Genomic DNA, 22,758 nt, shown 5'->3' with positions numbered 1-22,758 from the left:
ACCTACCTAAAGCAGGCACGTTTCGGAAGATGCGCAATGTGATCGCGTCACTTGCGGGGGCTTTGAGCCAATGAGAAGCCCGATATCGGCAGGTACTTGAGGCCACGTACTATTTTATATGGCTGTTGAAGTATCCCCATGTCACGTATGACACTGCTGCTTGGCTCTACACTCACGAAAAGCATCACCGGATTTTGCAGCTGTGAGCTTTATATACGTATAACCGTGGCTATCTAGACGACAGCTTGAGGGCTCTATCAGGGATGAGCGTTATTCTGATACAAACCTTTGCGGGCTTCCAAAGACGCAAGTTCCTCAGCTGAGATGTTGCATTTCGACCTGCTCGTCGTTTTGTATCATAAATTCCATGTTGCCGTCACCTCCTTGGGATGTTGCCTCTATTCCATTGCATGGCCATTTGATCCCGGAGTAGACGCAGCTTGTCGCATTCGTGTATCTAGCGCGCAAGCAGGCCGCCAAACACATCTTGCTCCCGCCAATGACCAAGATACATGTTCAGATCAAAACGTACGCCAAGTTCTCAGTGCCCATCTTTCGGGCGCAAAGCGTACATTTTTACTGGGAGAAGCCGTTGAGATCCACGCTCCGGCAGCCCCCTCTGCAGCTCAGTTCTGACGACAGCTAAACCTGCCTCCTCAAAGAGTCTGAGATAGCTGCTATCTTGCCTATATTTGTCTGTTAGGCCTGTGCATTCCGAAAAGCCTCGTGGCCATCATTCGTGGCCTGGTAGGACAACTTGCCTTGTGACGCTGCTATCTGTCTCATCAAAATGGTCGGCTCCATTGGTAGTTGTATTATTCTCCTTCACAACAATCAAGCCGGTGGTAGGCTTCAAAACTGCCTTGCTGACCGTCAAGAATCGCACAATCTGCTCATCGGTGAGGTGTCCAAGGCACCATTGCACCCAGATGAGGTCATATTCGCAACCACCGTCGGGTTGCCAATCTTCCAACCCGACGTTGAAAATGTTTCGGATTCCCTGTTTCCCTTGCAGCGATCTTGTAAACTTTGAAATGGGCTCAACTATGTCGACATTCTTAGAAACGGGAATAAGTAAGCCCTCTGTGACTCTCCCAATCCTGCCCGATCGAGTCAGAAGCTTGTAGCTTTTACTGGACACGAATTGAGGAGCCAACAGCTGTCATACTTACCCTGCGCCTCCCTCAAGTGTGTTGGTGAGTGTTTGACGATCATTCTTGGTACCAATACCGAATCTCGCCAAGAAGGTGCGTGACCCTTGAAGATCAATTCTGCTGATGGATGAGAAGCCACCGAGCATCCCATTGACATCCCCTTTGACATTTTCCCAATATGCTCGTCCATCGGAGCTGTTGATCAGCCTATCTGGGGGCGTCGCATTTTCGTCCTGTTCTGATGAAAGCGGCCGCATTGGTCAAGGTTGTGTCCGTGCTGTGCGTTCCAGCAGGTACATGTAGTGCTGTTGAATGAAATCCTCTGCTTCCAACATTTTGAGTCGCCGAAATGATTAGTCAGCGAGTCCTTCCGCCAGTTACCCCTCCTGATGCGAATGTAGACTGGGACTTGAACCCGCGGGGACCTCCCAGCGCCATCATAGGGGCACTGCCAGAAGGAATCCCCTGCCGCAATGAATTGTTTACTTGCCGTTTATTTTATATCCATTTGAGGCCATTTGTCGTCTATGTTCTCATTTGCATCCCGTCACAGCGGGGTGGCGCAGCACTTGACCAGCCAAGAGCCACTACATCGCCACCACTGTCGTCAGGTTGCTGATCTGAGATCTGGCATATTGTTCTCGGCTGTGACGACAGATGGAGGAGCCATTGGACCTGGTCGATGCTGTATCCGAGAACCTGAAACTTATAGACGAACCTGTAAAATCTGGTGAATCCTGAACCAACATACCGACATCTGATCGACATGCCAGCAAAATCACGGGCCTCGTCCCACGGATAGAGCCTTATTGATGTTGCTGAAAGCGAGGACCTTCAATTCGCTCGGCAACTATTTGACACACGTGTGAAAAGAAGAAACGAGTGCGGCTTTTTCCACCGCCAAGTGGTTACTGACTGTACCACGGATTCTGCAACTAAGCATGGGACAACAATCGAACCTCGCAAGCGGGAATAAGTTTCATGGCCTTGTTCGCTGAGACTTTGAACTCCACCTCGCTGCTTCAATGAATACAACATGGAACAATCACTCAAAGGTCATCCAGCGCACATTACCCTGCAAATGGCCTCAAATCCACCGCCAAAACAGGCTCATCCAACCATGATGGGTCACCTCCCACGTCATCTAACTCTGACGGACCATCCATGGCAGGCAACCGCGTTTCCTCTGTAAATGACCAAACTAAAATCCCATGCGTTGTGACGTGTACCTGGAAGTCATCATCTCCATAAATCCGACACGGTTCAGAGACAGGCACACACTTGTTCAACTCTTTAAGATACAATGAAACGTCATCCGCTGCCGATGTCGCACCATCCAGTCGTCGATCTGCGGAATCCAGAGATACCCATCGTGGGGTTGAAGCATGTCCCTCCGACCAAGTGGTGAGGAGTTCCTCGTGGTCGCATAAACCCCATACCGACGGTTCAAAATGGAACTGAGGCCGGTCGATTACGCCATTGCCAATGGACTTTATGAACTTTCGCTGAATGAATGATTCTTTGTATATGTTAAACCCTGCCGCCGCAAGTTCTACGACCCGTGGAGAGTCGACGTCGTAGCTCGCTGTGAGGAGTTTGCCAAGATTGTAGAGTCCATTTGGACCCATCTTGGAGCATAGTAGTGTGATTCTAAATGGGATGTATATGGAGTCGTGGTGTGTGTTGCTCAGTGAATCGTCATTGATAAGTTGTTGAAACTTCTTGACGGGGTTGCCGCTCTCGTATTTCACGACAGACATTAAGAAGCGTCGTCGTTGTGAGTGCGGAGTCGAGAAGATGCCAGTACCTGAGCCTTATTGTCAGTATGGAAGCCCTCTTAAGAAGGGCATCGGGGTACTTGCTTTTCAGTTTGGATCGAAATATCGACGCGACATATAATATATCTGCTTTATCCGGGTGTAATATCACACCAGGAAGACCCCTACCACGCTCATAGTCCTCGGGTGGCCTACCCATTTCATCAGATAAATCTACTTCAAACGCTCCGTCTTTCCAAGACCAAGCTATCACTAGGCCTTGTCTTGTGACAAAAGCCGCTCGCTCTCCTTCGACGAAACATCTCACAAACGGTCCTGGAAGAGTAACACGTCTCCATTCGTCCAATCCAACATGCCATACTTGTCTAAAAGCCATCAGCAAAGCTGCCCTACGAACGAGACGGTATGAACTCACATGGTATTATAGTTGAACCCGGCCGGTCCCTGCTTCACAATAAACACAAGCATATCGCGCGACATGCCTTGAAGCACTAGCTTTTGGCCACGGAGATGCATCTCCGTCAGGTTGCAGTAACGGCGTTCGCATGTGCGCAAGTCGTCAATGACAACGTCAACGTCGCTTACTTGCCACACCAGGCGGCCTTCATAGTAGAAAACAGGAGGCCCCATCGAATAGTAAAATCTACGAAGCCAGTTTGGCCGCTGTCTCTCCTGCTCCACGCGTGGTTTAAATACTGGACAACCACGCTCCATCCAAAAGATGAACGATGTGCGCAGGGGCCGGGCGTGACGTCTGCGCAGAGATTTTGCCATACACAACTGAACAAGGTCTTGTGGCGACTTGCTATCATTCAGTTGTTTGTGCTTTTCGACAAGACCTGGGAAAAAGAAGTGGCTGATAGCGGTGATGACAGCTCCTTGGGTCCATGATGAGTGCCAAGCACGGCTGACGAGGCGGCAGCTCACGATGTCATCTAGCGCGAGCTGTGTGACGATGAGAGAGAGTATTTCGGCAGGCAAATCTGGTAGTCCGGCTAGGCCGACGATGGGGATTTTGCCGTTGCGGAATTTGTCGCGAAGGTAGAGGAGATCCCACGGCGAGAGGGTCGCCAAGAATGCATCGACGTTGGTGCGACCGACCGATTGCCGGTGCTCGTCAGCGGTTGGGTCCATTTGGACGCCTCATCGGGTAGCTGATCAGGGCATTATTTGAAACTCTAGCCGCGGGTTCGATTCCTGCGCGAGAGATGTCCCGAGGAGCTTTGTGGTCGAGTTGTGACGGTGGTAAGTTGGAGATGTGATGGTGCCTTGTCGTCTTTATCTTTGTCCTTGTCTTTGGTGGGGCTGCCGCAAAACAACAGGGCGAACCATATGGACATATGAGAATGTGAATTGGCTGAGACAACGAGACATAATATAACATCGTGTTTACTGACCCGATCGATGTTTCTACTTGACGGCACGAGTAAAATACCCAATCGTCTTTTTAGTCACATCATGCCCTCTGGACAGATGCTGCAGTTGCACCAATGGTGGCATGGACAATCCTAACATCGTTTTCAGTAAGGAGATAACAATATAATAAGACGGTACTTGGATAGTCAGGTGCGAAATGGAAAGTTCCCGTTTGCTTGTGGGTTTCAGCTAGAGCATAGGTTTTGGATGCTGCTCTAGTTCAGGTGCTCGGCTTATCGGGTGTCAATATACACTTTGACGGAGAACAAAACATTGCCCCTGACTTGGTAACGATTCTGCAAATGGTAGGATTGTGGAAAGTTTATACCTTCCAGAGGAGTCTATTAGAGATCTATTCTAGTAATATGCCCTTAAAACCAGCAGAAGACGCGCTCTGTTCCATGTGTCGTGATTCAAAAACACTACTACTCAAAGAGATCTGAGAGCGGCACTGTCTGAAAGAGTTGCCTTTCAAACACAGCGTTCATTCAAAATCGATGTAAGTGCTCTTGGTATTCTTCGATAGAATCCATTCTTGGTCTATTCTGTACATAGAGGCGCAGCAATAAACCACGTTGACCAACTGGTTGTAGATAACGCATTAAGTACTGAGAGGTTTTCACTCGAACCGGCAACATGTATGGAGAAATCATGGATCGAGTATGAGGAACGTGCTATGACTAATGTAGTCACCATCTCGTGCTCAACTAACTATCCACATAGAAGTCCCAGGCCATTTCCTTGCGTATGGGCTCCCCCCTCTGGATGGCAGCCTCTCCTTCATGCCGATTATCTCTCCAAAACTTTCTGTCAAAGTTGTAAGTGTTTACAATAATCTGGACTGAGACTGTGAAAGTATCCTTGCCGCCGCCCTTGTTCCCATCGTCTTCTTGCTTGTTGATATTGAATGTAGTGTCTTGAATGACTAGACCCCGTTAGTATCAGCGGCTGACTGAAGACTCGAAGAACATGCCTGGCGAAAACATTTTCGAGCGACCGTCGTACTTGTAGTAGACATGAGAGAAGTGCATTTTGTTCTCCTTGTCCAAATTAATGCGGCCACTGAGGGCATTAAGAATGACGCCGAACTGACTCTGAAGTCTGTACGACGCGGCAATCGTCCGGAGTGTCCTACGGACATCACCAAGCGCATCCTCCTGCGTTGTTGTAACGCTTTTTTCGTCTCTCGAGGCGTTTGCAACGGTCAACCTAGCAAACATTGCTTGTTAGAAATCGGAACTGCTTTGAAGGTATGGGGAGTCTGACCATGATTCACTTGTTGACCTGAAAAAGTCGATTGCCTTGGATCGGTAGTTATTTCTGATGACACGAGAGGCAAGAGAGTCGTCGGATGGGAGATTGCCCTCCTCAGTATGCTTGATGAGTTGAATCTCTGCCTGTCCGAGTTCCCACGCGTTCCAGGTCTGGAACACGTCTCCAATTGCATCAAGGTCTGGCTTTTTGTCATCTGGAATGAACGGCACGTAGTAAAGGAAGAGTAAATTGGGTGTGCCATAGTCATTGGAAACATCTATTTCCGCAGACTTGACACTCGACTCATCCTTTAGCCCCAGAGCAACGGGCTCAACTTCGGGTAGGCTGAGAGTATTGCGAGCCATGTGGAAAGGATGCGAGTCTGCAGTTCTGATACAATAAGTGTGCCTACACTCTGCCGCTCTTACAGGTTATAGCGTGGAATTCGTGATTGGAAGTCGTCAACCACGGAAACACCCAACTTATGTCTGCTCAATTCGCTTGTTGCCAACTTACCCCTCACTTTGGTAAATATGTTAAATACAAGCATGCGGTGAGAGCCCGTATTAGCTAATGGATGTCCTTAAATGTGCAGTTGCAGAGATGTGTAACTGTGACCTGTGCGTATGTTTGACGGTGTCGCAGCCACAGACATCTGACGTCCACTGTGTATTACCGCGGAGGAAAATGATTTCTTGATAAGGATACGAGATTGAGCAAGTTTGTCAGCTTAAATGATGCACTTACAGGACAGCTTCATCTATGAGTGATCGTACGTGCATTATTGAGGAAACCGCTCATGCATGCTCCTGCGACTTATCGAGTAGATACGAAGCAACCGGTATTTGAAACGGCGATATTAGAGGATTGTGTAACGTGCGAAGAGATTCAGCGGTATTTAAACGAGTTGCCCCTCATCAGCAGCCGTTGATGTGCCTTCGCATATGCGTACGCAGTTCGCTTGAAACACTGAGTACCGAAGAGTGCTATGGCAGTCTCACGTCGCTCAACATGTGTGTAGCCTACCGGGGCCGGAACTGTCAGTGAAAGCCACTTGAAAGTGTGCTGCTGAGTTGGAGGGTTCACGATAGAACGCCTCGGTCATGTCTGTCCATCTCAATACAGTTGTTTCTGCGCCTCATACACTGTTCTAGGCCTAGCAGGTATTCGAACGACATTAACTTGAGTTTGTGCGTCTATTGATGGTTCTGTGTACATGTAGTCGGTGAGGTTGTATGAGTAGAGCGTCAGTCAACCAGGTTCTTCAGCATAATCCATGTAAAAACCCAACTACTTCCGCTTATATAAGGACGATGTGGTAGAGAGATATACCACAAGTTAAGTGAAATGCTGTTGTGTCTCTTCTTTGTTTTATCGTCAAGAGTTGTCCTTCTCATAGTATACACGAATCTAGTGAAAGTACAGACGGAGCTATAATTTTAATGTCTCCAACCTTTTGACTACTTTCATGGTGTGTCGCAATGAACGATTCCGCAAGATAATCTCTAACCTTTCCTAAATCTTAAGAGCTCTTTCTCTCTCTTTTATATAAAAAGCAAAGTAGCAGTATAGTAACTGCTAGCCTAGAGCTAATGCCTCCTAATATTTTAGGGAATTGCTATACCGGCATGACACTTTGGCTACACCGGCATGAACCTTACACCGGCATGACTTTTACCACTTTTGATTCGCCCAAATTTTAGGTACTTCTCAACAAAGGCGGTGTAGCCAGCTTCCTTAACGTCTCCTAAATCACCTACAGCCTGGTCTATTGCAAGCACAATTGTGCACAATTGCGGGCGCAATTAGTCTCCCACCATTTGAAAACTGCGTTCAGATTGTTGCGATTGAACTTACTTCTTATTCAATTCTGGCTGACAGCTCTCATACCTATATATATACCTAGTGGCACGGCCCGTGCCACTAGGCAGCGACTCATCCGCCTAAAATGTCTTCATACATGATTCACACTAAGTCAACACAGATCGCAATCATACAGAAGTACGTAATCAGTAATAGCCATAAAAACTGAGTACCAAACAGAAATAACCACTAATTATTACATTATAGTAAGTTAAGAACTTCAATTTTATCTCACGGTATAACCACAATACAACTTGCATCGTCTTCTCCACTCTTGGCCAATTCCCATTGACTTCTTGTTCTGCGAACATTTGGTTGCGTCCTTCGACCACTGTAGCGCATTCCTGATGACTTCCCGGCTTCAAGAACCACAGGAAGCCTATTTTTCTGTTGCCGGGTTGAGACGCTTGTCTGGCTACTGGTTCGTGCCATAGTGTCTTGACTCAAATCTTTTGCTCTCTTGGCAAGGGTGGATTTGTTGAGGCTCCCTGGTGGTCGACCTCGCCTTCGCCCATTTGAGTGACTAATTAATTGACTCGGGGGATGCCGACCCTGCCTCTGACTGCTTGTCTGACTGCCAGACCGATGGCTTGCCGTAATAGCTAGGCTCTCAGGAACCGCCTGGATAGTGTTCTTTGGTCTCCCACGTAATGTAGTAGCAATTTTCGGGTCAAGAATTCGGAGGTATGGGTCTCGAGATGCTGATTCCCTGAGTCTCCAATGTGGATGGACCTCCCATTTCGTGAAAGGTGTTCCGGAATCTAGCTTTGCATAGACTTTATGATAGCAGGGAATGCCGAGCTCAACAGAAACCGTACAGTCGTTGTCGCAAGGTCCAATAGAGTCAGGAAAAGGGTTCTTACCCGTCGGCATAAACTTGAGAGCAATGCGGTATTGCTTACTGATTAACCCCAGTCCCTTCGATGACATAATTGTTCGCAGCTCGCCAAGATAGTCCCCCATTGAACCCATGTATTGGGGGGCAGTAAGGACATCATCCTGCCCACATGCATCCTTAAAACTACGTTCTTGGTCGTGAATCATGTCTTGCATTGCCTCGACGAGTCGGTAGAGGTGGCTCATGCCGTTCAAGAGATAGCTTTTGACATTGTTGTTGCTTGCTTCTGTGCCAGATGTAACACGAATACCAAAGTTACGATAGTGACGGATAAAGCAGCGTGCCCATTGAGCACTGACGGGCAGATAGATCGAATAGAGGTATTGTAGAATCGCCCGCTGATCATCGAACTCTTTACAAAGATCTCTCCATGCTTGCTCGAACGCTTCCTCTGTCTCAGCATAGAGAACCCGCTTCCACATCAAGACAACACCTTAGTAGGTATGAGGAATCTTATCGCTAGTTGAGGAATCTTTAATCAGATGTTTGTCTGTAGTGCCAAGCCGCACCTGTGTTTGGGAAGCAACATCTTCGCTGTCACTAGTGGCGAAGCTAGCTCTACCCTCACCGCCGCCTACCCACCTATTCTTCGATTGTAGGAGAACATTTGAAAGAATATGATGAATACAGAGCTGTTGCTGTATAAGCGGGAATTGGTCCTGAAGAGCAGCTTTCATTGCCTTGTCGAAGTCTGTGATGATAACATCAGGTTGTCTGATTGAGTGTTTCGTAATAAGTTCGCGAATGCTCTCGGCAAGAAATTGGAAGCCTTCTCTCCTCTCGTTATCTATTAAGCCAAATGCAGCATTGAACACCGTCCCGAGACAGGTTTGTCCAGTGGCTTGAAATAATGGAAGCTTGAATCTATTGGTGTTATATGTATTATCGAAGCTTATAACCTCAGGGAAGCGCTTCCACATCTGTAGACAATAGGGAAACGTCCAGACAAGACCAAGTAATCTATTAGGTTCATTATCAGCCCATTTGGCGAGATACGGAATGCGCTTCTCATCAAAGAGCTTGATCAATGCCGCAGTAGGTGTATAGCCACTCAGTTTTTCTCGATTAATAAGACAACGGGCATTGTAGATATCTTTCCGCAGCAGTGTAGTATCAGGGAATTCTGCTTCAACGATAGCAGCTACATCGCTAGCCCGAATACCTGCTCGACGACTTGCTGACTCGATAGCTGCTTTGACTGATGTGGTAAGGCGTCTATGGGAAGGATGCGAGGATGGGGTAATACTCCTTTCATGGTTGTGCTGGTGATGCTCAGGATTTTCATGCTGTCGCAGAAGCCACTTGCCCTCTTGCAGAGCTTCGGCAATAACCTTCCATTTACACCCACATTTTCGAGATCTTTTGACCCTAAGACCGGCGCTTTGTGAGGCTTCAGGTGGCCCATACCGATCACATAGAAAAGTGTATCTTATCAGCCGTCCCTTGTAGGAATATTTATTCCTTCGGACAATACCAAAGCCATGCTTCTTGGCAAAGCTATTCACTCTCTCGAAAAGAGCTTCGGCCGAGGGCGCTGGATCGCCTGGAATCGGTGGGTTCAGGATCTGCTCTGGAATGGGGGAAATAGACTGTCGAATAGGCGATGAATCAATATTCTCCTGGGTAGGTGATACTAGAAGTGATTGTGTAGGTAACCTACAGGTTGGAGAGTATGGCGGAGGGGGCTCATATGCTTCTGGACTTAAGGGTGGCCAACCCCATCTCTCTCGCCATCCTCGTACCCGTTCATATGAGCGCGCGAGATCAATGGTTAACGTTCGCCCTTCGCCAATAACATCTCGCACTATGCTCATTGCGGATTGGAACTCGGTTCTTCTTGTTGCTGGGGGCTGCTGAGCGGATTGGGGTGATTCGGGAGGCTTAGAGGCAAATAGACCGAGCTCTGGGCCTGGTATAAGCGATGTGACTCGCTGAATATGTTCTTGTCCATGGAAGAAGTCATTCTGCAGATAGATCTCATAATCTGAACGAAGCTCCCATGCAGGCTCGTGAAGACCTTGTGAGCCGTGAGGATGCGGGAGGCTCGAAAATGTCTGTGGACTAGAAGCGAATAGGTTATCGAGTGCGTTATCGTCTCCAAGCCCGTAAAATCGGCTGGTGCTTGTGACAGAACTACTCGCGGATTGTGGTCGGACCTCATCTGGTGAAGGGCTGAATCTGGCTTGCTGGCTAGATTGCGGTCGTTTCTCCTGGTGCAACTGATCACTGGGATCATGGCCTCGCTGTCGGCGAAGATTCGCACGAGTTGAATGGTTTGACGTAGGCATATGAATTGCAACGGCAGTACCGTAAGAGCACGGTTGCATGTGACGTATTAGCTAAAACACGTCTCGAAAACCAACAAATTGATGGCATTGCAGAGAAAAGAGAGACTAGAAGCACTCGAGGGGTCGGTCATCTTGTCACAATGTTGACGCTCAGGGGCAAATTGTGAGACCTTAATTTAGTGGCGTTATTGGCATTAGCATCACCCAAGTGCACCTCAAATGCCTGGTCCGCTGGACGTATTGAGGGCTGAGAGACAACGAGCTCGTATAACTGAAGTATGACGTAGAGATTCACGGCAATGAGTGAAATGGAAGAGGGTCCGAACACTGCGAGATCAGATGAGATCGAGCATTGTTGACAGTTACCCCTGGAGCAGAGTAACCATGAGCTCCTCCAGTCCGAACGTGGCTATGCACCGCAGAAGCTGCTTGTTTATTTCAAGCTCTTCCGTATAATGCTGAGTAAAATAATCAAGAAGCTGGGCATGAGCTGGATAGAGTCGTTGGATAGTATCGTGTTGTAGTACTGAGACAGTACGCTAATAACTTGGGTACTTAAGGTGAAGGTGGCAGAATCAAGAAGGGCTAACAGAAGAAGTTCGAGCCAATCAAAAGTGGTAAAAGTCATGCCGGTGTAAGGTTCATGCCGGTGTAGCCAAAGTGTCATGCCGGTATAGCAATTCCCATATTTTAAGCACTATAATCTAGGTAGAGTGGTGCTTTTAGGCTTTTCTTGCGATTAGCCTCTAATAATATCTCTCCTATAAGAGCTCTATATAGACATAAAAGGGTGTGCGTATACGACTAACTTAGTACTACTATAATTTAAACACTAAACTTATAGATATAGTAACTATAAACTAAACTATACTTATAATAGTAATATAAACTGCTAATAGTGGAATCTGCAGATAAGCCGCCTAATTTAAAACTAACAAAAACTATCTCTATAAGTCCTAGACCGCGTATAAAGCTAGGAGGACGTGATTAAGAAAGGTAGATAAGGGTGTTCGAATCCATGATAAACACGGTCCATGATCTAACCAGGCGCCAAGTTAGCGTTAAAGTAAACGAAAACACCTTCCGTTTAAGTCGCTGCGATGGCTGAGATTTTTGTCATGTTATGTGAGCACTTCTTAACATATAAAGATATTAATTACGAGTGAACAGTTTGCAAGTAGATCCTCGGGGTGATTTGCAAGCTGGTGCAACGTGTACGTTAAGGTGTGTCGTGTCCTGTCTTTAGCTCTGTGACCCTGGTAAGTGAATGACGATGCTTCGTCGACACCATATCTAATTCAAAAAACGGCGCAGTAGAAGCTCAAAGATGAGGTTGTCATACTATGCTTGGTTGCTATAGTTAAATTACAGTGCCAATATAACTGTTTTAAAGTTTGGTTAAAGAATTTGGTCAACATCGTCGGTCCGCCGCCTCTGAACGGCTCAGACTGTCTCTAGGTACTCTAGGTCTCGGCCATGTCACTATCTTTACAAGATGAGTCCTCATTTGAAGCAATTGACCGTGTATTCAAGAGCGTTAGGCCAGGTTTTGTTTCGTCATTACAAAATTACCGCAAAAACCCTAGAGAAAGAACACGTATCCGCAAGAGTCCTTTGCCATGCTTTGGGGTCGTACACTGTGGCATAACGTCGAGATTTGCCTGGGCATAACACCACACCATTCCATCACGTAAACCCGGCTTCTTCACTAGTTGCATCCGACCCCAGTTCCAGACGATGTACCAAGCTTCCAAACGTTAGAAATGGCACCTTCTTCAAGGAACCGCAGACGTACCGGTGAGATCCTGGCGCAGCAGGCCGTAACTTCACCCGAGAAACCACAGTCAAGGCCACCAATCCGACAATTGATACCGATTTTTCCGGGGGGAGATATGGAGGAAACGACGGCGCCGCAGCACATAGGTCGACAATTTGCGCGCTCGACCACGGGTTTGCCGACCGTCTAGATAGGATACATATTAGCTGTACGGACCACACTCTTGCTGGACGGACACTACGCCATGCCTACCTCATCCAACGGCGATGCATTGGACCCAAAGGCCCCCAAAGCAATGATGCATACGGTAGCTAAACGGGAAAGCATTTTGGCTGATTGAAAAGAGGATTCGGTAAGATGCATTATTCAAGCCATTGAGCTGGAGATGTACGCATTTTATATCTGGTCTTTGCAGCCTTTTCGCTCATGCTGCGTCCCCCTCCCTTGTGGCACCCAGTAGTTGTCTCTCTACGCCCTTCACAAGTTGAGACGTACGGTAGCCCGTGTCTGCATCTGAGCATTCTCGCCACATCTCGCATGTCAGCTAGTTTTCGTGGCTCAAACATTGTTTGTCGTGTGGACAAATTGGCTTCCTAATCACACTGCATGGTTGTGATCAACGGATACCATGATCAGCCGGCACTTGATATGCAAGGTGTGGCTGTCCCACATTCGCCGTGTAATGCCGTGCTCCTTGGGCGAGTTTTGCTCGCTCATTCTATGGGTGTACATCAGCGAGTATTGGCTCAGACATGCAGCAAAACATGTCTCAGCAATCTCCGCGTTAGATTTTAGCACGATACACATGCAGATACAAAGAGCTTCGAGACACTCTCGACTGAACCTTGTCTCTTGCATTGGGTTGTCCTACTTGCAGCACTTCCACTTCCTTAACCGGCAGAACCACTTTAAACGTACTCCGAACGCGGCGGTTGAGCCTTAAGATACTGCATATTTGTTGAGTATACTTGCGTCTTTAGCACAGCTCAACATCCCTCCTATGATGAATCCACTCAATCACTCAGACTCCTAACGCGCGCAGCGTGGCTAATAATAGCGTAAAGTGTGTCCCTACCACACAACCATAACTGTCCCTCCTTGTGCGTTAGGTTCTCGATGTTTCGAGGGAGAGGCTGGGACCCTGTCTAGGTGTTTTGTTTTGAGGCTCACGGGATTGAGTTAGCTTATGGTAGACCCTAACAGCATTGTTCCTAGTATGTGTGCCATTTATGCATGATGAAAAGCATGCTGATCGGTTCGCCGTTACAATTTGATGCGCATGAGGTGATTCTCTCAGACCAGGTTAACTGGTTACTATTGGTCAACAAAAGCCTTATCTTCGATCATTGATGGATTACGCCTTCATTTTAATCATCTCCGCGTTAGTAATATGACGAGATAGCAATATAAAATCAGGGCCTAGCTTCGTTTATATGGCGGTTGAAGTTTTGTGTGTATTTTCCTTCGTTCAGTGTTCTACCGTGTTTGGGCTTTCAAAACTAGACAGGAGGTGCTTTAAGCAAACATCAAGTCTGACCGGAAGCTAGATGCGGGAAACTGTGTGAATCCGTGTATGCAGGATAGGTCCAGGTCCTGCCAGTCCTTGCTTAGTTTTAGGCGTTGAGATACGCCGTCACAGGATACGACGCCACATGTCATGCAACACTTGGGCCATTAGTCCATTGATTGGTGTCTGCCCTTCTGATGCCATGTCTTAAAGACTAGGTGGAATTTCAGGAGAGAACACATGGATAGTGTCGTTCAAACGTGCCGACTAGGAGAGGAGTTTGTGCTCTTCTCATTCCATAACGATTTACATTCGAGCGGAAGACACCTTTATGTGAAGTACGCAGATTTCAAATCAAATTCAAATCCTTTTACTTTTGGGAAGCTTCATCAGCCAAGAGAAAACATCGTGGTGGCTGCTCCAGCTCTCCGAAATGGCCGACTATTCTTGGATTTAATCCTGATGCGATTCCCACTCTTCGTAGCCTTTTTGGAAACTTCTCTACAAGCTGCCTCATAGATGCAACTAACCTTCTCAACTATGAGTATGATTACCGTCGCCTTGGGTGAAGTTCATACATTTACCGATAGCTGCTATCGTCCTTGTACAATATTAAGTCCATCATGTTGATCTGAGTGGCGTATAGCAAGTTTCGGTTATCGAAGTCTCCCTCAGGCAGACATTTTGGGAAGCAGCTATGGTACTTGTTTCGATAAGCTTCATAAAGTTTATTCCAAGGCTGTCTCCAGTAACCCAGCTCGTCTACGCGAATGTTGGCGACGTGTCAAAGAACCTATTAGAAAGACCGGCAAGCTCATCGCTGGAGCCTCGAGTCTGTTGTTCTAAATCAAACAATACGCGAGTGGTCTGAGTAAAGTATTCCTCCCAAGAGTTTAGCCACCCGTAGTCAATAGCAACGTCACCGTGGTAAGTCGTCACGGTGAAGCCGAATTACCCATCGGGTGAGGTGCCATTTTGATAGAGTTCAGCTATCTGGGATACGAATTTGTTGATGTCTGGAAGCTCATAGGCCATATTGCGGAAATCACAAATCAGAAAATGCACATTCTGAATCCCGTCATAGCTTCCCCATGCTATTAGGCGAGGCCCTAGACTTGGCTTTGCCTTATAAATGGCAGACATGGCGGTGAACTAGCCAGATATAACGCCTCTTCCCCTTTCCCCAAACGTGGTCTGCTCGCTGATATTAAGTTAAGGTCGCTGAGGCTATCTGATTGGACGGTACCTTGAGGAAGTACTTGGCGGGAATTCCATCTGTCTTGGCTTCTATCTTTGCAGTGCGCGTCCACAGGTTAACACCGTGAGCAGTGATGTTCTGGACTTGTGTTCCTACTGGCAACTCTGTCCAATATACCACGTCTGCGTGTTAGTAGGCGTACTTAAGTCGGGCCCATGACAGGATGGTGGCTCAAGGTTGACTGACCTTGCAGCTCCTGCGGGTCTATAATGCGAATAGCCTCTGCGGGTACGTCTACCTCGTCATCAGTGTTGATATGATAACTGCTCATTGTGAAGCTGTGTGCGTCGCGCGGAGCGGACTGATTTCTCTAGGATGGACTTTACGTTTTCGATAAGTTATGCACGTCATGTCTCGCTTCCGGATATTGAGCTAATTCTTAACCACCTTTGTGCCGAAATTGAGTCGCGATAGGGTTAATCCGTTATGTGATGGCGCATTTGACAGATTTCTGACGGCACAATTGACCGTAGCGGCCCCCGAAATGTAGCAATTGGTTATGTAAAATACATGTCGTAAATCATGATTCCAACCTGGCGCTATGACCCAACATAGTCTACAAGTGAAAGATGGAAAGAACAGTACTTAGCTAACTTGAAATTGTAATCAACAGCGGAAAATGGCCATTCTAATCCGAGTGGCAAAAGGTATCGCTTGTGGCCGGGGCAATTGGGGCTACCGCTGCTTAGGAACGGGATAGTAGAGTAAGTGCAATCTAAATTGAGCTTTCCAGGCGTAAGGCTGCACCTTGGACAGCTATCTATATCAAAGTTATTATCCGCTTCATGTCCAGCACATCATTCCGCTCCCAGAACAATTTCGTTTCGTGAACAGAAAAATATCCAACTCTAGAATATGTCTCTTCCGAAGGTGTGATATGATGGTTCAAGATGATTCCTCGATATCCAACATTGTTAGAAATGATTGGGAAGAAAACAACTGAGTCTGACTTTGCGCCTGGGGTAGTGGAATCCATTATTACATCAAGCTTTATCGTTTGGTTGTTATTTAGAATATCAGTCCGTCCTGACAAGAGGTTGAATAGTTCTTCATGGAACTTCTTGGTGAAGAAACTGCCTTCCAACGTGATTCGCGCTGCGAGCACTGGCCCGGTCTTAAACTGTGGGCGAAGCAGGTCGATATTCACGTCTCTCACCGCACTATGAATCGTATCACCTGTGCCATACTCGTCATCAAACGAATAGTCTACCTTCACATCCACAACCCCATCGATGCTGGCCCAGCTCCATGACGGGGCACGAAATTCGCTGCTCCGAAGAATATTGGGCGTTGTGCCTGCGTCAACAACTCGCCAACATAATGCTGCCGGCAGTTCACTTGCAAACAGGCCAGCTACATATTCATCGTGGTAAAGGTCGGAGTATACTTCTGCAACCGCTCCGAGGGCAGCAAACTTGTCATTTGACGGAAAACTCAGTTCGCGGCTGCTGTACAGCCTCACAAGATCTGACCAGTTTGCTCCCCCGGACCGACCGAGCACAGGAAGTGCCAAGTTGAACGGGATTGTATCAACGAATGTCCATATGTCCATTTCACCTGGGAAACTCTCGCATGCGAAAGGTACTTCTTGGCATTCCCAAAAGATCTGGTCCCGCCCGAAATGGAGCACGCAACGGGATAGAAGCCGTTCTTGCACCACCCATCCTCGTCGCCAAATTGGCGTTGATGACAGTCTCTGGAAGATCCCCTGGTCCACAAATGCGTGATGCTCATCTTCCCATGTGAAGAAGATTGAATTAAAAACGTCGACATCGCGATCACTGAAACATCCTTCTGTAGCATCGGACGCCCAATCTGCAGAGATATTGATAGTGCTGCGGGCGTAAATTGTGCTCATAGCCATGGATTGCAGCTCCCAGTCTTCTCTACTGGCTTCTCCAGACTGAATAATACATAGAGAGTCGATCCATAGATAACGTATCTCAAGCTTGCGTACCATCTGGATAGCATCTCTGAAGGTTTTGGGGAGTGATTTCATCGGAATGCCTTGCCGCATTTTGGGCAAATTGTCAGAGGTCAGAATGAGGTGTCTCGGATTTGGACCCCAACAATAGCTCAGTGTTGCGTACTGTGTACTAGATGGTTTCTCCTCCCGAGTGATGAGTAGTCTTGGAACATCTTTGGTTAGATCCAATAATCTATCCGGGTACCAATCACGACTGTGATTAAGGTGCCCGTCACTGGGTTTTATGGCCAAACCGCAGCTTTTATGAGTGCGTTGACAGTCCCTGAACCATCTCGTGGCTAACTGGGCGACTTGAGGACTCCCAGTGTCCATAGCTGTTGGGTGTAGTTTGTCATTGGGGGTATTTGGTAACATCAGGTTCAACAGCTCTGCGTCTTTCTGCAACCACCGTGCGTAACTTGTTGGGGCTACCAAATTTGCCAGTAAAATGTACACCGTTGTAAGAGGTTGACGTCCAGCGCCCTTAAAAGTGAGGTAAGGGTCATCATCTTCAACTGGCTCGTTTCTGAACTCGTATGTCAATGGGTCAGCCAGGTAGACCTCTTCGAGGTGGCCGCTTTGAATTTCCAAATGTTCATATAGGATAATGCAAAGCCCGCACCTCCGCTTCGCAGCGGCCCGAAGCTGTCCAAGTGTGGAATGATGGCGACCTGTGCGAAAGTATCTGCCTCGGCACTCCTCAGCTATTTGCATACAGATGGAGCACAGCATGTTTATATGCTGGAAGTTAGCACCAGAAACATGACGACAAGTGGCTAGATGTTTAACAAAATACCATGTCATGTAGATGGCAAGATTGCCTCACCGGTTCTGCAGAAGGAGCGGGGCATTCGTGTTGTCCCGAATTGCATCAGATCCCCGCAGGTTGAAGCTTACCATATTCCAAAACGGGACCAGACCCTAAGGCTCCAAACTTCTGATGATTGTTTCATCGGCAACATTTCGTTGATCACATCGCGTTGCATCCTTGTTTGCAAACACATGATCTTACTTAAGAACAGAGACTACCTATCAAGCTTAGGGTTGTTACGAGGATGAGACCACAGTAAACATCTACAATACTACCCAGAAACAGAGCGTTCATCTTAAATACCATCAATCGTTCGCAAGACTGACAGGTATGAATGACCTCCCCGGGTTGCTGATAGCACCGCATTTTGGATCATTGAAGGCGTGACCAAGCTTTCCTCGTTTGATTGGTAGGGGTGCACTATCATGGCTAAATAGATAGCATTTGTTTCGCCTTGTACTTCACACTCACATTAAGTGCCGAAAAACAAAAACGGCAGGATACACGCTGCGAGATAAAAGGAGTCAACGAAAGCAAAGGACAGTAAATATACGGCTAGAAAGCAACAATGGTATCGTGGCCAAGTCTTGGCAGTGTTCAAGAGGAAAGAACTGAGGAAGGCATCAAACGTGATTTTAGGCCTTTGCTCCAGCCCGGGCTCCGCTCCCTAGCCAATTGGAAAAACAACATACCGCAAACCTATGTTAGCTCACTCGTGTTGTTTGTCAGCTATGCATGCCGAAACAGAACCATGGACTGGTCCAACCCTTTCTAGTTCTTCGATTCAGAGTCTATTCGCACTCTTGAAAGTTGATACCAGAAGGAATTCTAATCAGATTAGTTTAGACTCAGGTGCCGTGGAAAGTCTCGCGTTTCATAGTGCTGTCTTACAGAGGGATTTCATCGTCACAAACTATAAAAATGGAGGAACTTATGCAATAAAAAATACTTCCATCGCCTATTATCCTGGCGTGAGAGCAGTGTGATAGAACGACGGCTGTGTTAATTTCACGATGGGGTTGGCCCAGTGCGCTCCTCAACTTCACCACAGGCGCAGAAACCAGACTTCGGCGTCGCAACCATGGCCAACAGGTCAGCTTGAATTCGCCGCTGCGATGGTGCTCTTACTCCTAGTTAGCTCGATACTTCAATCTTGTGAACACGCAAGAATATATGGCAATGTGAATGTTTGATTACAAAATTGGACGGACTGTGCGTTGCCAATGCTTGCTAGATAGTTTCCCACCATTACTCAAGCCCTAGTACTCTAACCCTGGATTTAATCAACTCTAAGCTGGGAATACAGATTCATTAAAGACAGAGGCTGTGTCTTCAGTACGTCTTGAAGCTGATCAATCCAGAATTTGCCAAACTCACAGTTTCGATGGTTATGGCTTACCACACTGGCAGCTTTGGAATAAACTACTATCGCGCTGTCCTCAATAATGGCCGCTTCCGGGAGCGGCCATAGACTCAGTGATTTTAAAGAGGACTGTATGGCTGCGGAAGTGATATACTGGCACCTACGGGGTCCCTGAAGCGCGGCAAAACGCGACCATCTTGGGCGCTGCTCCATGACCAACAGTTTTTCGACCATGTCGCCTAATATGGCTAACAAGTTTCTTAGGGTTTGGGTTCGTGACTCGGCTACGCTTGCTAAAGAACAATTAGTAGACTGAACGGTGTCGATGCCCATGAAGCGGCCTTAACTTACCCATCCCATTCGCAAAACGTACGTTCCCGCAAAATTGCTTCGCATTTTCAATTGCCAACGCATCGCATTCCATCGCCATTCGCTGAGAGGTGCGCGTGAATGCGTTTTGCCGACCAACTTCCCATGTAACCCATAGTATCTTAGCTAGGTCCGTTTCATGAGCTTGATCCTCACTACAGGATATCCATGAGTTGACCCAAGTGCTTAATATGCAGGTACATTCATAGCGGGATGTCAAAGCCGTTAAGTTGTACAGCTGGTCAACATTGAGAGTTCGAGGGATCCCAGAAAATCGGGCATGGGCTATATTGAGAAATATTATTAATGATTCCTCTCCTTCCTCGACGAAATCGATAAACCCATCGTCTGATTGTGGTGATTTGTGGATGTCCACAGTGCCGATTCTGTCATAGAGGATAGCATGAAATACTGGTGAGACGCGAGCTAAAGCACGAGAGCAGACAATATAAACCGTATGTTCTAGCTCGCCTACTCGCTTATTTCGGACCTTGGTGTCTCCATGTTTGTCGAAAACGATGGTTTGTGACATTTTAATTCAACGGTGGTTCATGCCCGCCAACAGCAGCAACTGTCAAGTGGGTAGAGATACATCTATATGCACAACGCTAACAACTCTTACGAACGGCAACCCTTATGCTTCTATATTTAATACGGAGACTTGAGTAGAAGAAATTGTAAGCGGCGAAGGCTTTAAATCGCGTTTGTGGATGGCACAGCTGTCAAGGTTGAACTAATCCACCCTGTTGCCACGGAAGCTCGTGGGCAGACTTTCATTGAGCCACCTCACACATCCTGACTGGTTAATTCCTTAATGCCAAGCATTGTGTCAGCCATAGTCCTGTCTTAGATGTGGGCAAGGAGGCGCGGTGGTTATTTAAAGGATATTCCGAACTTCAAGTGTCATTTGGGACGCACAGCAGACGATTTCGCGAGTTTAGCAAACGAGCCATTCGGCTGGTCACATTCAGGGATGATGCACAGCCAGGCTATCCTATACGTGGTGGAGGCTGCTCTAGCAGCGCCGCAGTTAGTGCTATCGTTTGTGAGAGCTAAGTGCGCATAAAGTTGAAAATTTTTTAATCTTGTAACATGATGCCGTTGCCAACTTGTTTAGGAAAACCAGACCCTTCATTGCCGAACTGGACCACTATAGCGATGCTCAGTTACGCGCTAGCCTTGCGGGCGACCCTGAAGCGTCAATGGTGTTTAGTACCATGTTCTCGGGCCTGGCTCTCGCTTCGCTACAACTCAGGATCGCGAAGCAACGATGGGGTAAACGCAAGCACGGATTGAAACATGCGGTATGAGACAGTCGCCCTTTGGAAAGACGATTCACCATCCAGCACAGTCCGTAGACGCTAGGGGTGGCTTTGGGCAACAGCCGCGTCCCACCAGACTTCTAACAGTGCATCCAGTAGCCCCTGGAGCTGCCGAAACGGCCCCACAACGTCTGGTTTAAATATAGCCTCTCTACTCCGTACAGCTCACCCAGGCTGCAACCACTTCGGCAAGACCCACTAACAGGCATGGCTTCCAGCTAGGTACGAACGCACCGCCTTGTTAAGTCATGTGAATACGACGAACAAGGCTTCTTGTTGCGGAACCCAAAATAACAGAGGGCATGAGAGGGCATGAGAGGGCATGAGAAGGCATGAGAAGGCACTCGGTCGTTGAAATGCGTGCCATATAAGAACAAGCTTGTCGAGCGGCACGATACATACGTACGTGCACAACTCGAATCCTCAACCGCCTCGAGAATGTCCAACCAATCCAATTGTATTGATCCTCGTGGAGATGTCAGCCTCAAGATCAAAACCCCAGAGAAAGAAGTCACTGCCGTGTTTCTCGCCTGCTCACGTGCGTTAGCCCGTGCATCTCCTGTGTTTGACCGAATGTTATACGGGAATTTCGCTGAAGCCAAAAGCAACAACTCCAACACAACAGACTGGATCGTTAAACTAGAAGATGAGAAGCCGGCCCCAATGGAAACTTTCTTGAATCTGGCACACTCCAATTTTGCTAGAATACCAAAAACCTTCTCTATCGACAACTTGTACGACCTTGTTGTATTAACTCATTACTACGACGCAACACATCTATTGGCGCCCTGGATTGAGACCTGGCTTTCCTCTGTCGGAGAAATTGTACGAGATGCCAGTGATATCATGTCAAAAATGATTTGGATCACTTGGGAGCTCGGCCGCAAAGAGCAATTTACGATTATTGCACGTCGCATGTTAATGGAAGCGAAGGAACCATGGCCCTCCGCAGCAGATGATTCTGAGGCCATCCAAGCACCTCCGTACATCATTGGTATTCGCACACCGACTATCTGTACATGTACAATTTTCATTTGCAAGGCTAACAAGCTTTTAGAACGTATTAACGCTGTCCGCAATCAAACCATCCAAGAATTGTTAGACATAATTCGCGACATGGTTGGGAAACTCATCATCGTGGACGAACAACCCAGGTGGTGTCGTCACGCGACTTGGATGGGTCACCATAGATGCGAATCCATGTTACTGGGGTCTATGACATTTTGTCTGGCTAGAGCGGGCCTTTGGCCTGTCCCCGAAGTTAGTCTTTTGGAAATGAGCTTGGTTGATCTCCACAGGACACTAACGAGTCTGATTATTCACGACATTGGAGAAACAAGCGAAAAGCCAGTCATAGACCATCGGGAATGCAACCCAGGGCCATACCTCTTGGACAAGGTTCAGCGAGTGATGAGCAATATTCCAAGTACCGTAACAGACTACCATTTTAAATGTTTAGATGAGCGAGCCAAAAGCTTGAAGTAGTGTATATTGAGGTTACGCCGGGGGTGTTAAGAACACACTGATATTAATACCAGTAAACCTACTGTGCAAAGGGTACAAGACAACTTAGTAAACTACCCATTTTGAGTCCGTACGTGGGAATTTGACAGACTTTTAATGGGGAGCTGTATGAAAACGCAGCAAACGTCGTTCTGACTGACAGAAGAGCATTTTGCTGCTGATCGTCCAAACCGTACATTGTTGCTACGGACCCCATTAGCTCCTGGGTCA

The 22,758-nt window shown here is 47.4% G+C and overlaps 6 protein-coding genes across 6 annotated transcripts; 1 reads left to right on the top strand and 5 right to left on the bottom strand.

The window, feature by feature from the left end:
- Window positions 1-2,224: 2,224 nt before the first annotated feature.
- VFPPC_02413 (cyclin-like F-box) lies at window positions 2,225-4,066 on the bottom strand (the record flags this gene model as incomplete). Its single annotated transcript, XM_018282062.1, has 3 exons — window positions 2,225-2,961; window positions 3,101-3,297; window positions 3,348-4,066. The coding sequence occupies 3 exons, from the start codon at window positions 4,064-4,066 to the stop codon at window positions 2,225-2,227; spliced, it is 1,653 nt and encodes a 550-aa protein (XP_018146374.1).
- A 989-nt stretch (window positions 4,067-5,055) lies between these two features.
- Window positions 5,056-5,967, bottom strand: VFPPC_13264 (hypothetical protein; the record flags this gene model as incomplete). Its single annotated transcript, XM_018291041.1, has 3 exons — window positions 5,056-5,273; window positions 5,346-5,557; window positions 5,615-5,967. The coding sequence occupies 3 exons, from the start codon at window positions 5,965-5,967 to the stop codon at window positions 5,056-5,058; spliced, it is 783 nt and encodes a 260-aa protein (XP_018146373.1).
- Window positions 5,968-7,696: 1,729 nt separating this feature from the next.
- On the bottom strand, window positions 7,697-8,785 carry VFPPC_17598 (transposase; the record flags this gene model as incomplete). The annotated part of the gene is made up of 1 exon (XM_022429293.1): window positions 7,697-8,785. One exon carries the CDS (start codon window positions 8,783-8,785, stop codon window positions 7,697-7,699), a length of 1,089 nt encoding a protein of 362 aa, XP_022285680.1.
- A 6,357-nt stretch (window positions 8,786-15,142) lies between these two features.
- On the bottom strand, window positions 15,143-15,464 carry VFPPC_13263 (hypothetical protein; the record flags this gene model as incomplete). The annotated part of the gene is made up of 2 exons (XM_018291040.1): window positions 15,143-15,315; window positions 15,380-15,464. The coding sequence occupies 2 exons, from the start codon at window positions 15,462-15,464 to the stop codon at window positions 15,143-15,145; spliced, it is 258 nt and encodes an 85-aa protein (XP_018146371.1).
- A 489-nt stretch (window positions 15,465-15,953) lies between these two features.
- VFPPC_02411 (heterokaryon incompatibility protein) lies at window positions 15,954-17,891 on the bottom strand (the record flags this gene model as incomplete). The annotated part of the gene is made up of 1 exon (XM_018282061.1): window positions 15,954-17,891. One exon carries the CDS (start codon window positions 17,889-17,891, stop codon window positions 15,954-15,956), a length of 1,938 nt encoding a protein of 645 aa, XP_018146370.1.
- A 3,571-nt stretch (window positions 17,892-21,462) lies between these two features.
- On the top strand, window positions 21,463-22,509 carry VFPPC_02408 (nuclear pore protein-like protein; the record flags this gene model as incomplete). Its single annotated transcript, XM_018282059.2, has 2 exons — window positions 21,463-22,024; window positions 22,082-22,509. 2 exons carry the CDS (start codon window positions 21,463-21,465, stop codon window positions 22,507-22,509), a joined length of 990 nt encoding a protein of 329 aa, XP_018146368.2.
- Window positions 22,510-22,758: the final 249 nt, after the last annotated feature.

This window comes from Pochonia chlamydosporia, chromosome 2 (genome assembly GCF_001653235.2).
Source record: "Pochonia chlamydosporia 170 chromosome 2, whole genome shotgun sequence".
Classification (NCBI taxonomy): domain Eukaryota; kingdom Fungi; phylum Ascomycota; class Sordariomycetes; order Hypocreales; family Clavicipitaceae; genus Pochonia; species Pochonia chlamydosporia.
The sequence above is the reverse complement of the archived record's forward strand: the minus strand, read 5'-3'. Positions and strand labels throughout refer to the sequence as shown.